At 40.8% G+C, this 18,267-nt stretch overlaps 1 protein-coding gene across 5 annotated transcripts in view; it reads right to left on the reverse strand.

Annotated features, from left to right (window-relative positions):
• The window catches only part of pcsk5b (proprotein convertase subtilisin/kexin type 5b), a 103,662-nt gene that overhangs the window by 59,935 nt on the left and 25,460 nt on the right, over positions 1–18,267 (reverse strand). For 3 of the 5 annotated variants that reach the window (XR_009655490.1, XM_060931384.1, XM_060931382.1), the window contains exons 4-15: positions 17,539–17,682; positions 17,250–17,326; positions 11,198–11,286; positions 10,773–10,945; positions 8,820–9,032; positions 6,447–6,547; positions 6,195–6,298; positions 3,172–3,289; positions 2,826–3,014; positions 2,528–2,667; positions 2,288–2,410; positions 2,064–2,166 (exon numbers count right to left, since the gene is read on the reverse strand). Coding sequence is in view for 4 of the 5 variants with exons in the window: in XM_060931384.1 (XP_060787367.1) it covers positions 2,064–2,166; positions 2,288–2,410; positions 2,528–2,667; positions 2,826–3,014; positions 3,172–3,289; positions 6,195–6,298; positions 6,447–6,547; positions 8,820–9,032; positions 10,773–10,945; positions 11,198–11,286; positions 17,250–17,326; positions 17,539–17,682 (1,574 nt within the window). In the remaining variant the exon portion in view is untranslated. The remainder of the gene's footprint in view (positions 1–2,063; positions 2,167–2,287; positions 2,411–2,527; positions 2,668–2,825; positions 3,015–3,171; positions 3,290–6,194; positions 6,299–6,446; positions 6,548–8,819; positions 9,033–10,772; positions 10,946–11,197; positions 11,287–17,249; positions 17,327–17,538; positions 17,683–18,267) is intronic. The other 2 variants (XM_060931385.1, XM_060931383.1) reach the window with 1 other exon arrangement.

Below are 18,267 nucleotides of genomic sequence, written 5' to 3' on the forward strand. Positions count from 1 at the left end.
TGGAAAGAGAAGATGCAAGTAAGAAGCCATCCGAGACAGACAACAGCCATGAAGAAAAGCTTTCCATAAGAAACAAAGGCAGAAGTCTGAGGCTGAAAAACTCACTGGCTGCAGATGTGTTTCTCAACTATAGCTCTGCGTGTTTTTAAAATGTGTGCACCCACTTAATTTTTTCCAAAGAAAATAGAATCCGCCACCAACATACACACCTGTGAGCAAAAGGTGGTCGGGACATCCTGATACACATCTGTCGTCAACATGTCCTGTTTTGTGTTTAATGAGACTTTCTATATTTTCCTCTTTGAACCAGCGAGCCATGCTGTACGCACAAACCCATGCTGAATTTGGTTACTCTTCTTGCATAGGTACTATGTAGACCACAATAGGCTAGTGTAGTTGTTTTTCAAAGAGTTTTAGCCTGGTTTAAACTCCTTTCCTGGTGGATTTATGATCCATCGTTTCAATTTTAAGCAGCATTTCAGTACATTTACCCATATCCAGTGAATGTGGATAGAACAATCACACGCTCTGATGGGCTACTCTACTACTAGGCTATCAGCTCATATACCATGAGGAGAGAAAAAACAAAATGGTGGCGTGTGTTGCTGAATAAACAAAGGACAAAAAAAAAAAAAAAAAACTACTTGAAAACAAAACCCTAAAAGTGCAACAAAATATGGAATTAAAAAAAAAGTATTTGATGGTAAGAACGTGTCTTTTTTTAATTTTTCAAGAATTATCATCGCATTTTTCACAAATTGCTCCCATCATTTCGCAGGTTTGTTTACATTCTAAGAGGAAATGATTGTCAGACGTTTTGTACAAAGTTTGTATTTATCGAATTTGCAAAAAATAAAAAAAATAATAATAAAAAGCTCTGTTTCTCAAAATCCAGTCAGTCAATGTGGATAGAATAAAACAGTTATTCCACTCAATCTTGTCATACATGGCTTATAGCCAACTCGGTGCTATGTGCCTTGTCAGCTATCAGCTCGTGTACGACTCGATTTCATGGAATAACAAACATTCCTCGTACTATCTTCGGTTTAGCTTTATCTTGCTGTGCAATAGCCTACTAATTGGACTACTGTCGTCTGAAATCAACGAACTCCAGCACGTGCAAAATTCTGCCGCGAGAACGGTGATTAGATCAAAGAACGATCACGTCTCCCATCTTAAAACGTCTACACTGGTTACCTTTCAGAGTGAGAACTGATTTCAAGATCCTTCCTCTTAACATACAAAATGTCCCAACGATCGAGCACGAGAATACATTAAAGAACTCTTGACAAGCTAAAAGCCTCATCTAACCAAAATCTGCTCACAGTACCATCATCAATCTCGGAGTTACGGAGACAGAGCATTTAGGGTTTGTGCCCCAAGACTTTGGAATTCAGTTCCAATTAACAGCCACACTGTGGAGAGCTTAAACAACTTTCAATCTCTGCTCAAAACATTTCTGTTTGTAAAAGTACTGTTGATTTGAGTTTCTTTTATTTTCTAAGTTTGTAAGGGCGCTGAAACTTAGTGTGGTGCTCCTAAAGCCATTTTTTATTATTATTATTAGCGTAATATCTGCTATCGTCCAAGACAAATCCCAAATGGCTTCCTATTCACTTTGTTACTCACAATACAACACTGTACCATTAAATGCCTTACCTAGTGCTTCCATGAATAGTAGAGAAAAGGTTTTGAGATTCAGCCCTTGTGGCTGGGTTTCTTTTTAAATTCACTGGATAAGTTTTGCACTTTATTCTTAAGCAACTATACAAAGACAAGCTATTGGCAGACTTATTTGCAGTCCATGTTCACAAAACTCCTGGCATGGGTTTGTTTGGGTTGCGCACTCCCATTAAAAAGAAACTTGCTTCGTGGTTCACTCGAGAGAGAAAAACATGGCTTGTTAACATCGAATGAGGAGGAGTTGTTTTTTAAATCAGTGTAGAAACATGCTATTCAGTGAAAGTTTTTTAACCTGTGGAGCTATAAGCCAGAGTTTTTAAGAGAATGCAGATAGTTATAATTATAGTATCAATGTGCATGCACACATACACGTGGTGTACCTGGTGTTGTTTTTAAACTTGAGGAAGTAGTGCAGGCAGTTGATGCACTGATGGGGCCCAGGGCCCTCGCAGCCATTTTCACTGCACTCTGGATCACAGGGGCCTTACAAGAGATGACAGATTTCTATGATCAAAGAACGGGACTCTGCTTTGAGTGGGCAGAATGCATTACTCAAAAACTCTGGCAACCTTTCTGATGTTCGTTATGACCAAGGTTGACTTACCCACATACTCCTCGACATACTCCTCGACTGGAGGCTCCACGACAGAGCGAGGCTTGTCATTGCGGGAGGCGTACGGGTGCACCGAGGTACCATAAAGCACCAACGACCACTCCTTCAGTTTGCCTGTGAGGCGTGGTTACAAAAAATAAAACATCTGGCACATTCTTTGTCTATTCAGTAAATAATGAATCACAGTTCAATGGAAAACTTGCAAATAAAAAGAAAAGGTCCGAGTGAGACTACCTGGAGCTTTCTGACTTCGGACTTGTGAGGGCGAGTCATAGATCTCAAGGATCCAGTCTCCAGCAGCTTTCTCTCCCCAACAGTGAGTAGTCATGAACTCCCAGTTTTTAAAGCCCTCCGTTGAATGGTCAAACAGTCTGCAAGACAGTGAACAACCAGAGCAGGGCGTTCATTCCCTTCCGAGTAGCCTGGAATGTTCTTACACTGATAATCAACTACGTTTTACCCTTTAACCCAGTGATAGCTTTAAAATATCGAAATGCTTAATTTTATAGCCTTTTCAAGGCCAGGTTACCTGTTGGCAAGGAGCTGCGACTTTGTCCCTGAAGGTGAAGTCAAATTAATTGATAGGTCTCCTCGTCGTGGGTGGGTTATGGCGATGCGTACAACCACATGTTCCAAATAAATGACATGGTGATTTGCATTATCGGTACAGCCTGTTGCCTTGTAAATAGAACGAACAACATGCTCTGGGCGAATCGTCCTTTAGAGGGAAGAATTCAAACGGAAACTTTGCTTTACAATGGAAATAAACCTGGGCGTGTAGACATGAATAAAATGGCATACGAGAGAAAGAAAAGCTCATGTAGACAAGTGTTGTCATGTCGATGAGTCATGTAATGATGTGGTGACGAAACTACCTTATTTGCTTATCTGCATTTTCCACACATATATGCTGTGGGGGGACTTGTTTCCATCTCTCAGCTTCTTTGACCATGGCCTCTGCATCCATGAGCCCAAAACCATATAGGTGACTTACTGTAGGTATAGGAACACATACAGTTTAACAAAGATAAGTGCACTGTGATTTGAAGGCCTTGTTTACAATGCCAAGGCTTAGTAAATGAACCAAAGACATTCTAAATGTGTCAAAATATTAAAATGTGTTATATATGGACAACTTCATCGACACGTCATGAGTGGTAAGATCTGACACAGTCTCGTTATCGAGCAATTAAGCACCTGATACACGGCTACAGACTTCCAGCAGCGGGATTTAACCCAATTGTCCTACTCAGAGTAATGTTTTTACATAACATCATATGGCCATAATGAGATGAACGTCAAGCTGTTGCAACAGCAAGGAAGCATCCTTAATTGCATGAAGAAACATTTTCCAATGAAGCCATTATACACCACACTAGTCACCTACGAGTAGGAGGTTTTGAAGTGAGTTCTTTCAAAACGGAAAGATTTGTTGATCACAGTGATGAGACAACCCCTACTGAATTTCAGCCTTTTAGTTTTATTATACAAAGCAGTTTAATAAGGTGCTACAACCCCAATTCCAAAAAAGTTGGGACACTGTAAAACAAAAACAGAATGAAGATTTGCAAAATCAGGGAAACCCTATATTTCACTGAAAATAGTGCAAAGACAACATATCAAATGTTGAAACAGAATTTTTTTTTTTGTACAAAATATATGCCAATTTTGAATTTGATGTCAGCAACACGTTTCAAAAAAAAAAAAAAAGAGTTGGGACGGGGCAACAAAAGACTGAAAAAGCTGTGTAACGCCAAAAAATAAATAAATAAATAATTTGGCCAATTATATTGGCAATAGGTCAGTAACATGATTAGGTATAAAAAGCGCATACCAGAGAGGCGGAGTCTCTCAGAAGTAAAGATGGGGAGGGGGTTCACCGCTCTGTGAAAAGACTGTGTGGGCAAACAGTGCAACAATTTAAGAATAACGTTCCTCAATGTAAAATTGCAAAGAATTTGGGGATCATATCATCTAGATCATTAAAAGATTCAGAGAATCTGGAGAAATCTCTGTATGCAAGAGACAAGGCTGAAAACTGACACTGGATGCCTGTGATCTTCAGGCCCTCAGGAGACACTGCATTAAAAGCAGACATGTGTCTGTAGTGGAAAATCACTGTCTGGGCTCAGGAACACTTCAGAAAACCATCGTCTGTGAAAAGAGTTCCGTAGTAAGAGTGTGGGTGCTAAACTGACCTGCCTGCAGTCCAGACCTGTCTCCCATTTAAAACATTTGGTGCATTATGAAGTGCAAAATATGACAAAGGAGACCTGGAACTAGAGCCCTGCACTCCCGCGGGACGCGCGGGACAAATTTTGAAAGCTCATTGCGGGCGCGACCGGAAGTGCACATATGTGCACGCAGGCGGGAGCGGGAGTGCACATATGCGGCGCGGGCGGGAGCGGTGATAAGCTGCAGTCCTGCTAACTAAAAACGTGTTTGAAATAAAATTTATAAATTATTAATTTATGTCTATCATATACAATTTGTGCTGGATATTTTACAATTTGTGCTGGATATTTTATTTGTCATTAATAAAAACATTTTAAGACGCCTAAATTTGCAGAGAGAGTCAGATTGCCAGATTGAGTGAGGAATGGCATCTTAAATTTGCCACTGATCACCCTAACGGGAAATCCTTTGATCACTCTAATGACTCGCAGTTCACACCCAGCTAGCAAGAGAACCATGAGTGAATTGATTTACTGCTTGCGTTAGTCTACAACTCTAATCAGAGAGACAGGTTACACAGTGATGGTAGGCTTGACTCAATGCTATCCCAGAAATCCTTCCTGTAATATGCAAATTTGGCTCTCCAATCAGAGGCGGCCAAATTTGCATATTACAGGAAGGATTTCTGGGATAGCATTGAGTCAAGCCTACCGTCACTGTGTAACCTGTCTCTCTGATTAGAGTTGTAGACTAACGCAAGCGCTAAATCAATTCACTTCTCTTACTAGCTCTGCTTTGCAATAAAAAAAAAAAAAAAAATTTAAAAAAAAAAAAACAACACCATTGGTACAAAGCAAGCCCATTCACTTTTTTATGCTGATCAGAGAATTACAATGGTTTCTCATGTGATAAAAATGTGCGATTCGAGATTAAATATTTTAATCACTTGACAGCACTAATTATTATTATTATTAGAGACACTACATGCTGAATTCAGAAACAAGGTAAATAATAACAAACGTGAGCTGTAGATATTTATGCTCAAATCCACTCAAAGTAGGGGGCGGGGCACCATCACGCTGTGTCAAGATAAGAACTTTCCTGAGAAATAACGCGAACGTCTGCATCATGCGGGATTTGCGGGCGGGAGCGGGACAAAATATGGCAGGCGTGGGCGGGAGCGGGACTGAAAATCAATTTTTTTGTGGGCGCGGGCGGGACTGAAAATCATAATTCTTTGCGGGCACGGGCGGGAGCGGGACTGCACAATGCGGGCGCGGGCGGGACTGAAAAATCCGACCCGCGCAGATCTCTACCTGGAACTGTTGAGCAACAGAAATTGTATATCAGGCAAGAACAGGGCGACATTTCTATTTCAAAACTACAGCAATTGGTCTCCTTAGTTCCCAAACATTTACAAAAAAAAAAAAAGGGTAATTAAAAGTAGAGGTGATGCAACAAAGTAGTAAACATGCCCCTGCCCCAACTTTTTTGAAACATGTTGACATCAAATTCAATAATGAGCATCTTTTTTTTCCAAAAAAACAATAGTAGTTTCAACATTTGATATATTGTCTTTGTACCATTTTTCAATGAAACACAGGGTTTCCAAGATTTGCAAGTTATCACAGTTTTTATTTACAGTTCACACAGCATCCCAAATTTCTTGGAATCGGGGTTGTAGAAATGGGTCAGGTTACATAAAGAATTTAAAAGCCAGTACCATTGTACCCTGCTGCATTGGTTTTCCAGTCAGGAGCACTGAGATGGCCAGCGCGTGACGTTTTCACAATGATGTGCTGTACATCCCTCCATGTCAGGAGAGGGCTGTAGGACAAGAAAACACTTAATTTAAAAATATACACATTTTATTATTAATTTATTACTTCCCATTGTTATCACTATCATTTTCATCCAGTAGATGGTAGGTGTGATTTAGTGGAACGGGTTGGAATTGATGGGAACAAAGTCTTACTTTGCCTCCAAGGCAAGCGCAATGATCCCAGCAGCCATTGGCGCTGATGCGGACGTTCCAGTGTGACTGTCTGTGCAGCGCTGCCTTAGATCTGTAGTGATCTAAAGGCAGGGAGAGAACAGAGTTAGTGTTTTTGGCAAGCATTTCATGGCACTGAAAATATATATTAGTACCAAGTCTTTCTGTGGAAGAGATTACAGGTTTTTATACCCTGGTGTGGAATTTAGTACATCTCTCCAAGACCATCTCAGAGGAGAACCGTGTTGTGTGTGTGTGTGTGTGTGTGTGTGTGTGTGTGTGTGTGTGTGTGTGTGTATAGTCATTCACAACTAGACAGTTTCACAATGACACAGTGACCAACAAATTAAACACCACACACAAAAGACAACATTGCAGCATGTTCTGAACCCACAAAATGTGGCCACAAGTAAAGGAATCTCTCTCGGTCAGATCTACGGAAAAATGCTTACTGAAGCTTACTGTGCCTGGTGCCAAGATTGGGAGTTCAGTATTATTTCCATTGGGAGAACTAATATTTGCACTGTTAGAGTCAGAGAAAATGTTACTCTGACTCAAAATTCTTAAGCCTTCTTACAATAACTTATTTTATAACTATATTAAAAATTGTGTGGGGGGGGGGTTGTTTTATATATATAAAATTTTACACCTTTCTATCTTCTTGGCTATCATGCTGTAAGCTTGGCACATCTGGATTTGGGGATCTTTTCTCTTTTCATGTGTGTCTGCAGAAACTCTTAAGTTGTATGGACAGCATTGATGTGCTGCTATTGTCAGGTCTGGGATCTGGTGAGGCCACTAGAGGACTCTTACAGACTTGTCTTGAAGCCACTCCTACATTGTTTTAAACACTCGAGCATGTTTTCCGTAAAAGTTTGTGCTCAATCCTCTCGGTCTGCTGCGAAAACATCCCTTCAGAATGATGTTGCTATCCTCGTTATGATAAAATTGGCCAACAGACAATAGAATCTTGTTTCTCGTGGCCTGAAGGTCCTTTTGATGCCTTTTTGCAAAGTGAAGAGTGATATGTCTTTTCCTGATGAGCAACTTCCATCTGGCTGCTCTACCATAAAAGGCCTGACTGGTGAAAGGCTGCAGAAACACTTATCCTTCGAGTAGATTTGCCATGCATCAACACAGTGATTTTTGGTCACCTCACTGACTAAAGCCACTCTCATCTATAGGTTGGCTGGGTTCAAGATCTAGATAAAGAGTCTCAGTGGTTCAGAACCAATTCCCTTTCTGAATGATGGCAGCCACTTCTTCAGGATTTCCAGAGCTGCAGATAGTTTTTGGTTCTCCAAACCAGACAGGAGTCTTAACACAATCCTGTGAACTATTTATTTATTTTCCCTCGGACACGTACTGGCTGCTGTGGGGCATTATACAGACCAAGGTATGCCTCTCTCTTTGAGCTCACCTGTGGTAAATATTAATTTAATAACAAAGTGGAGCATACAGCAAGTGGTTTGAATACTTTTAAATGCCCTGCATGTCAAGTAGCTCATTGCTTGCCACTTGTACTTTGAAATAGCACTTGTTAACTGCCAATATTTTTGACAGCCACTGCCCATACCCAGAGGTTGGCAGTCACACTATATTTACTCTTATTCTATGCACATTCACTGGACATGAGCAATGGCACACGCTGACTGGCTACTCTATTACTAGGATATCAGCTCAGATACCATGAGTAGAGAAAAACAAAATGGAGGGGCGCATCAAGTCAGATACATCACCGTTATCAAGTGTTTAAAAGAAACAAATAGCTAAAAGAATATAGCTTTCTCTCTCCCCCACCCCCCCAAATCTCCTGTTCCACACTCCAGCCCAGTCAGTGGCAGTAACGCACCTTTAAGTTGGTTTGCCAAGCACCAAAAAACTCTAAAGAAGAAGAAAAATGGCAGAGCGTTTTGCTGAACCAATCGAGGATGAAATAAAAACTACTCGAAAACAAAACCCCCAAAAGAATACACCAAAAAAAAAGAAAAGGAATGAAAAGTATTTAATGGGCACAACATATTTTTATTTTTCAATAATTATAGCATTTTTCACAAATGCTACTGCCACTTCACCGGTTTCTTTACATTCTAAGCGAAAATGATTTTGTTGGACGTTTTGTACAAAGTTTTTACTTATAACTTAATTATTTGCTTTGCTTCAGCAAATTTGCAAATATTTATTTTTACAATGTTGTTCATACTATGTTTTTGTCCAATTTTGTCCATTGAAAGCATATGGAGTGAACAGGAAGCCATTTTAAATTTGGTGCATTTTTCTTACACTGCTTAAGGTCACAATCCTATTGAGCATTTTGCAATAATGCAAGTGAATTCTCGACTGTTTAGAACTTACAATCTTGCGGTCGTAGTTTTCACCGCTGCTGTATGTGGTGGTGAGAGTGGAGGCGCATTCTTCCAAGTACCAGGGCTTGCGGCCGCTTTCCGCTGTGCTGCTGATGGAGATGGTGTAGATGCTGTTGGTGTAGCCGTCACACGAGCAGTGATCTCGACTCCGCCCGCCATTACCCGATGCCCATACAAAAATAGAACCACGGCCCTTCCTGCCCTATGAAGGACAGTAAAATAATCATTGCCTTCATCATGGTCATCATTACATAATACAAACCGTCACACTCTAAACCCAGTCTTTATTAATTATACTGGCTGCAAATCAGACTGAGTGCGGTTCCATTTGATAATATCTCAGTTATTACTACTAAATCTTTATCCCAGATGGGAATCCATGACTGTTTCCCGTTCTATAACTTAGATGACACTTGGAAGTGATTTAGATGACTCAAGAAGGGTCACCAGTGCTGCGTCAGAGCACATGGTCTGTTTAAAGACCGAGTTGCCAGTATAAGGTAACATAAAACACATACTTGAAACACATCTGAACCACATCAAACCAACCTCTTTTCACAGGACCAGACTAATTACTGGCACACCAAATTATGACTCAGACTACATAAAGTACACAAGTAAACTCTGGCACACAGGCTGAATCCCTTCCACCAGCTGGTTCGATTCTGCTCTCTAGCTCGATACCTTTACTTGACTAAATTTACAGTTTGAGTAATACGCTACTTTTGACTATAGGTCCCAAACTTCAACTAAGAAAAGCCAAAGAAAATTTCCCTCAACTTGAAATTCCTACTTGTCAACATGGTGTTCTTCTCAACTACCAGTTCCTTCCCAATTTACTGAGCAGCATCAAATCAACATGACTGCACGGTATCAAAAGTCAACAGAGTCGCACTTCTTATATACACACACACTTATTTTTAATTATACTTTGCTTTAAATACAGAATGCGGAGAAAAATATACATGACTCAGGTTATTTGCATAGCTTGTTGTAGGGAACTCGAAAGCAACATTTACACTTGCTATTCATTAGAGTGTAATACATGGGTTGTTCTCGAATATGGGGTACATTTCACACCTCCGAGATAAACCTTTAGTTATTTTCCACAAAAGAACTCTTTATTGAATCAGTTTTGAAAATGACAAACTTTCACCAACAGCAATGCTTGATGTACATTTTAGACCCAATTTATCCATTAAACATTAACTAAATGACTCCCACCCCTCCCCCATATTACTGGCTGTCTGACTCCTGATTCATCCATTCAACTTGAATAAACATGAAGTGATTCAGTCTAACTGTTTTTTGGGAGGCTTATTCTATTAACCATTCTAAAATAAATTGCATAAAAAGTCTATTTTCTGCATTATGTGAAATTTCAGTTATTTTATTAAAAAAATGTTTTGTTTTTTTTTTAAAATCCATCCCAATGTTCTTGTCAACTCCGTTATAAAAGCGCATAAAATCCACAAAGACACTTAACACGCATGACACCTGTGCCGAGAGAGGTCACTTCCTCCAAGGGAAAACTTCAAAAAGGCAGTGAGGCATGTTCAGTTTCTTCCCTCATTAATTTGAACAAAAACGTTGAGGATACACCAACAGTAGATTAATTATTCATCAAATCTGTTAGTGATGTCGGAGTGAATCTCACTCGTTTTTTTAAAACAATATGATTAAAATCCAGTAAACTGTTTTATACATGCTATGTGGTAGCTAGTTTGAGTAAAGGCACAAAATGGTGGTGGTGGTGGTGGGGGGGGGGTCAGCTCTGTTATTGGATTGCCTAGTTTAACAACAACGGAGTTGACAACGACTAACAGGGTCAGCGCTTGAAATGGACCCGCAATTATAGAATGGGCCACGTGTGACCTGATGTGTTCATAGGTGTGGTTGGGTAGCCAAGTGAATTAAATTAAATACATAAGAAGCTTTTTACCTGTCGGATGCCATTCTCAAAGGCCTGTCTGGCAAGCGCTGCAGGCCCGTCTACAGTTTTGCCATCGTCATCTGGCCCCCAGCTAGCACTGTATATATCGATGTGCTGCGGCTGCAAACTGAGTGACCTTGCCTCCACCATGTCTGTGACATCTCCGTCCAACATCCGCACACCTGCAGGGCACAAGCACGCACTTCAAGAGGTGTCTTGAATTGTGTGTGGGCACATTTGCAAGTTTGGTGAGGTAAATGTATGTAAATTAGCATCTGGGAGTGAAAGAGGTAAGCCTGAGACTGTGCAAGACCATAACACTTAAGTGGTTACGAGTGTGAATAGATGCAAAGAAAAGTATTACAAAACAGGCTGAGTGCAAAGCCACAGTGGTGGCAGAAAATAGGTCACAACAAAAAATGTCCAGCACTCACCCCCAATCTTGGCGTTGTAGGCAATGCCCACAGTACAGTGAGAGTTGTTGGCAGATGCTGCCACTTCCCCAGCACACCGTGTGCCATGCCTGAAGAAGAGACAAGGGTATGTTAGGGTATACGCACAGTCAGAGGTCATAGGCATACCACTAACCACTGCAACACATTGGGATCAGGAAAGAGAGAGAAAGAGAAGCTACAGGGTTAGTGAGGCAACAGCTGTGCTGAAACTAAACATGCTCCTTTCGAGCCAAGTCGGCGCAAACACAGTGGCCAAATATTTGAGCTATTGAGGAAAAACATTCTAGAGTTCCCCAGAATCTGTATGCAGATGACACATGGAGGAGACATTCTTAGCAGCAAGGCTGACCCAAACTAAGCCCACAAAAATCAAATACGACAACTCACTGGGGGGGGGGATTGATGAAGTCAAGGTCAGAAAGAGAGAGTGCATTCTGTTGTGGAACCTCCAACAGAGAACAGCTGCTCAGAAAAACTCACGCTGCCATGGTAACCAGTGTCTCAATTCTGAGCGATTTAAGCAGATTGTGAGGAAGACAAAAAAAAAAAAAAAAAAAAAAAAAAACACCTACAATGGCATCACACCCCAGGCCAAGTCAGTGTCCATTCACCACAACAACCAGCAGTTCATTGTATTAAAAAACTCATCAGATAGACCTATGAACAGTACCAAGGCAGAACTAAATACAAGTGACAGAATCCAAAGTCCTTTCCTCATATATACTTTGTTCTGTGCTACAGTACTGGACTCTGTACACACACATCTGCCAGAGGAACACAAGTCAATGAGAAAAGCAGAAACACACACGCACTTCATGTGATCCTGCACAGAATAGCCTGGACATTACCGTCTGGAGGCCATAAACACACAGCCACCAAAACACTTCTCAGACGAAGACTCATGGCGCTGGTCTCCATTATTACTGCTACTTCGCGTGTATTGTCAAATATGGAACTATACTGTAAATGTACATGGTATTTTAGTACATTTCTGTCCTTACACACCTGCTGTACTAATGGAAAGCACGGCATTTAAAAAAAAACCTGACAATTGTATAAAGGGTATTACCACATGGGCTCTGGAACACTTCCAAAAACCACTGAACTGTGAACTGTGTTTACCGACATCACTGCATGCACCATGCAAAGCAAAAGCCGTATATTAAAAACGTCCAGAAACGCCCCCGACACAAAGTGTGTATGCTGTGATCTGACGAGTCCACATTTCAAACGGTTTCTGGAAATCATGGACAGTGTATCCTCTGGGCTAAAGAGGAAATGGACCATCCAGATTGTTACCAGCACAAAGTTCAAAAGCCAGCATCTGTGATTTGGGGGGGGGGGGTTAGTGCCCATGGCATGGGTAAACTTGCCCTTCTGTGAAGGCTCAATTAATACTGAAAGATGCATACAAAGTTTTGGAGCAAAATGCTGCCATCCTGATGACCTCCTTTCCAGGGACGCCCCTGCTCATTCCAGCAAGACCGTGCCAAGCCACATTCTGCACGTGTTACAACAGCAGAGACCCCAGACTGTTGAGCAACTGAAGCTGTAGATCAAGCAGGAATGGGAAAGAATTTCGCTTTCAAAACTTCAGCCATCAGTGTCCTCGTTTCCCAAACACTTGCTGAGTGCTGTTCAAAGAAACGGCCATGTAACACAGCGGCAAACATGCCCCTGTCTCAACTTTTTTGAAACATGCTGCAGGCATCAAATTCAGAAAAAGAAAAAAAAAAAAAAAAAGTGTATATTTACAATAAAAATTTTGGCTTGAATATTAAGTATTATATTCAATTGATTATAGGTCAAAAAGGGATTTTTACAACACTGTATTCAGTTTCTATTACATTTTTCCACAGCATTCCAACTTCATTTTGGAAGTGGCGTTATAGGACATTATGCTTGCGTGTACAAGTTTAATATACACTCTCCCACACAAATAACCCTCTTTACAAGAGAACTGAAGTCATTTTTAAACTTGCTTTATTTCTTAATTAACGTGTTATTCAATTACAGTTCCAGTTTTAGTAACCTTATACCGTGACTTGTATTGGCAACTAATTGTAATTAAATATTATACTTATCAGCCTATTCAGTTTTTAGCCATGTGGAATTTAGTTCCTTTGGTCCACGGCAGGCATCACTTATTCGCAAGATCTTCACAAGACTTGAGACTTCGAAACGTGAAGTGTCAACCAGGTGTCCGTGCTGCCATTTTGAAAATTGTTTTCCAAACAAAATATTGTACAAAAACGAGTTTAAATGACAATTACTGCCTACTTTTTTCAAAAACTTTCCTGATTGCTATCAAAACAAACAAAAACATCCAGCTTGATTACATCAGCATTCGAAAGAGGGCGCACGCGTCTTTTGACAATGTTGGAAGATGTTGGTCACTTTGATTTCCGCTGTACGTTTTACTTCCGTCCTACGATGTCTCACACAGGTCTCAACGAATCTCGTTTACAGCCATTGCTTTGACATATGGACTGATATATTACAGAGCATATTTCAAACACTCATAACTTGCTATAGCAGCGACAAAACAGCTATCAGAAAATGCTTTCCTATATTTAATAAAATGAGAAATAGAATTTTGATAATTAAAAAAAATAAATAAAATTGCCTTCAGTTCCCCTTTAAATACATGCATGTTTATCCATTATCCGTAGCCGCTTATCCTGTGCAGGGTCACAGGCAAGCTGGAGCCTATCCCAGCTGACTACGGGCGAAAGGCGGGGTACACCCTGGACAAGTCGCCAGGTCATCACAGAGCTGACACACAGAGGCTACATCCACACGACAACGGCAACGAGTTGTTATTTAAAAATATATCGCGTCCAAATGGGCAACAATCAGTAAAATATCAGGTCCATATGGCAACGCAACGCTTGCTGAAAACGATGCAATACACATGCCACACCTCTAGGGGCGCTGTAAGACGGTCCCTTCGGAGATACCAGAACAATAGAAGTAAGGACGCATGCGCATAAACTATTATGCGTGAGACTTCATATTAGCCACAAAGTCAGGAAAATCTGTTTGTAAAATTACATTATAATGACCAAATACAATGAAAAGTATTTTTCCAGTCTCACCTGTGAAAGGTAATCCCATGTGATCTCGTTTGGACAGCAAACCTGTTGGTACAGTTAAACGCAGCTAATCTTTATTCTCCGCTTTGACCGCTCCAAAATGGCGGCGAGGATGACGCATGATTCTACGCGGAAGGCAGCATCTTTAATGGTCCGGAATAAATTGAATGATACACGTTGATGGATTAATTTGTTGTTTCTCACCTGTGAAAGGTAATCCCATATGATCTCGTTTGGACGGTAAACCTGTTGGTACAGTTAAACGCAGCACATGAATCTTTATTCTCCGCTTTGACCTCTCCAATATGGCGACGAGGATGACGTATGATTCTACGCGGAAGGCGGCGTCTTTAATGGTCCGGAATAAATTGAATGATACACGTTGATGGATTAATTTCTTCTATACCCTTTTTGAGGAATGTATTGTAGGACTTAAACCCACATCTGAAGAGGTGAGATCGCTCCTTTTTTTTCCCCCTATTTTTGCTGGCGGGATTGACTCTGCCCTAAGGGCAGAGTCTCTCTCTCTCTCACTTTGCACCATTACACAATAAATATTCACAGTGAAAATATTTTGTAAGCGCGTTTCATGAACCAAGTTATATGATTTGTTGACAATTCGCATCGAGTTCATTACACTTCTACCCGGCGTGAAGCACTCACAGTCATGTGGTTGTGACGTCATCGTAAACAAATCCGTTCTACTCATCCAGACGACTTCACAACGGCAACGTTGCCAGATCTTTCCACTCTGGAATCCGTTCTCAAAAAGATTGCGTTTTGGGCACCCAAAACGCCGGTGCCGTGTGGACGCCAGGCCTAAACGATAAGCAATTGTATTGGAGTCACCTGAATCCGTTGCCGTGTGGACAGACTCCGAGACAAACAACCATTCACACTCCCATTCACACCTACAGGCAATTTAGAACTACCAAGTAGCCTAACCTGCATGTCTTTGGACTGTGGGGGAAACCGGAGAACCAGGAGGAAACCCACGCAGACACGGGGAGAACATGCAAACTCCGCACAGAAAGGCCCCCCGTCAGCCACTGGGGTCGAACCTAGAACTTTCCTGCTGTGACGCAACAATGCTAACCACTACACCACTGTGCCGCCCCTATATAAGCCACACTCATACACCAGTGGCATCACTATTAGGCATACACACATTTCTTTCGTTTGAAGTGACAAAAGTATATTTCTCTGTGATGTACAATTACGGTCAATAACTTAGACCTACTCAAGGACATGAATGCCATGGCAATAGTGGGCTCACAATGATTTAGGAGGATGAATGATTTGTACAACATGCATCTTTAATCGGAAAAAAAAAACCTGGTGCACAAGTTAATTTACTTTGGGGTTTCTGAACTCAAAACAGGATCAAAATTATACATACACCCAATTAGATTATTAATTGAATGGTGCTGAAAATTCCAAAATGTCTCAATGTGCCAAGGCATCAGCTTCCTGTTCGTGATTGTGATTGACTGCAGCTTTTCTGGGCCAACATAAAAAGGGTTTGTTTGACAAGTATAAGTTATTGAGAGGTGTAGTAGTAGACACTTTGTGAACTGGTTCAGGTGGTCAGGAACAACCCAGGAACTGGAAGCTGCTGGAACAGCATTAGCATTGTCTACAGTCAAGCTTGGGGGCGGGGGGGCCTTGACCCAAAAAAAGAACGACACCTAAATCAAGCACAACTAAAATTTACAGCTGACCACACAGACAAAGAAAAAGCCTTCTGGAGGAAAGTTTTATGGTCAGGTGAAAAAGATTTAGCTGTTTGGCTACAATGACCAGAGATACCGTTTGAAGGAGTAAAGTTGAGGCATTCAACCCCAAGAACACTCGAATAATGGAAGAGGACAAGCTCAGAATTCTTCAGCATAATCTCAAACCAGCAGCTAAAATAATCTGACAATTGTGTGTTCCAATACGACAGTGACCCCAAACACACCTGGATATATTTCAGAGCAGGCAAGATAGTAGCCATTATGCTTCACGGCATATATAAAAATAAAATGATGCTTCATGGCATAAAAATAAAAAACAAATATTTCCTACACATGAACCAATGGAAATTAATTCCTTTAGCATTTATCAAGATGAACTGTGGTGTTCACAGACCTCATTCTGCGAGTGCGTTATTAGTAGTTTTGAAGAACACAGCCAGCACAAAAGCACACCCTCAAGTGGACAATATTCTATAGAACATGTCTATACATGCTATGAAAAGCATCCTCTAACCACACACTTCCTCAGATCAAGAAGAACAGATTCATATCCTCTCTGAAAGTTTCCTCAGGCAATGGAATTACTTATTTAAAAGATATATTGCAGCTTCTAATGGTTTAGGAAATAAAATGTATATATTAAAAAAAAAAAAAAAAAAGACAGCTCTGCCTCAAAGGATCATGCGTGTACATAAACACTGAAAGTCACAGAAGTGTGAGCGACCTTTAAAAAGCCCTGGTCCAGGAACTGAATATTATGGCTTTTAACTCAATGAGGAATTCAATCCCAACTGACTTTACAAAAAAAGAACTAAAAATCAGGTGCAGGAAGGCAGATTCATGGGTTAGTTAAGAAACAGTGTATTTGAAACTCCAGAAGAACTGCGTTGATGCTGAGGAGTAAACCTAGGACAAGCTTTTTGGCCCAACCTTCCAAAAACGCTGCGATGCCATCTGGCACCGGCTCACACACGCTGGCAGAGTGGAAGCCACAGACTAACACACACACACACACAGAGGAGGAGCATCTATTTCATTACCACACACATACACTGAGTAAATATCCACATTCACAACCTTCTCACTTTCTTACACCAATACACACCACAAAAATGCTCGATAAATAAATAAATAAAAAACACTTTGCACAGGTGAAGTAGCTCAAATAGTGGAGCGTATTTCCATTCGCTGCACTCTTACTTGTTTTCATTGCTGGCATCGTATCTTGGCATGGGGTCCAAGTCATTTCCATTTACATCATAACTGGCCTGGTTATCCTGTACATGGAGATCAGAGGCAAAGGCTTACTGTAGTTAAAAATGAGACAACGATGCAAAGTGGTGGCCAAGTCGACTGGAGTGGGAAACTGGAGCAAGCTTTACTTACTTCCAGTACATGATCACTCTTAGAAAAACAGGATTAAATCTTAAGTGAAGCACTGAATTAGCCCAATATAATGTGTAGGCCAACCTAGACATCAGCTACTCACATAGTTCTGGATGAGATCCGGGTGGTTCCGCTCAATGCCGTCATCCAAAATTGTGACCACGACATCTTTGCCTGTATATCCCCTCTTCCAGGCGCCAACAATATTCATGTCTGACTGGCAGTTATGGATGTTGTCGTTACAGTGCTGCCAACATACAAAAGAGAGAAACTCAGCAGATGGGTAGATGAAAAAAAAAACAACAAGTTAACGCTAGATTGCCTTTCAGATTTTTCAAGTGTAGGTCATAAAAATAATTTTCCCAACACCCAATTATTTTTCTTTAGTGGACTGAAAGCTACTTAATTCGAATCACAGACTTCCAATTTTATTGGGTTTTTAAAAATAGAACAATTAATGAATTTCAGGCCATGTGGCCCTAAATTCTCTGATATTTTTTCCTGCTTCACCATGATGCAATACAAGATACTACGTCATGCACCACGTGGTGGGCTTTCCCTGTTCACGCAAGGCATTGTGGGATACAAATTTGAAACAGGAGAGAAAAATGGAAGATGCGAATGAAACGTGAAAGACCGACTACAGTAACGGAAAGCGAGAAAAAAAAGACATGTAATATACGAAAGAAAGGAACCGCAGGACCAAACTAATAAATAAATATCAGCGGTCAGCGAGCACCTCAGTGTGATCAGCTGTTCGTTTAGCGACAGAATGATGGAACTATCAGTGCACGGTCAAAGGTAAACCTGTAGATGGCAGCAATGCAACACT

This window comes from Neoarius graeffei, chromosome 10 (assembly GCF_027579695.1).
Source record: "Neoarius graeffei isolate fNeoGra1 chromosome 10, fNeoGra1.pri, whole genome shotgun sequence".
Lineage (NCBI taxonomy): Eukaryota > Metazoa > Chordata > Actinopteri > Siluriformes > Ariidae > Neoarius > Neoarius graeffei.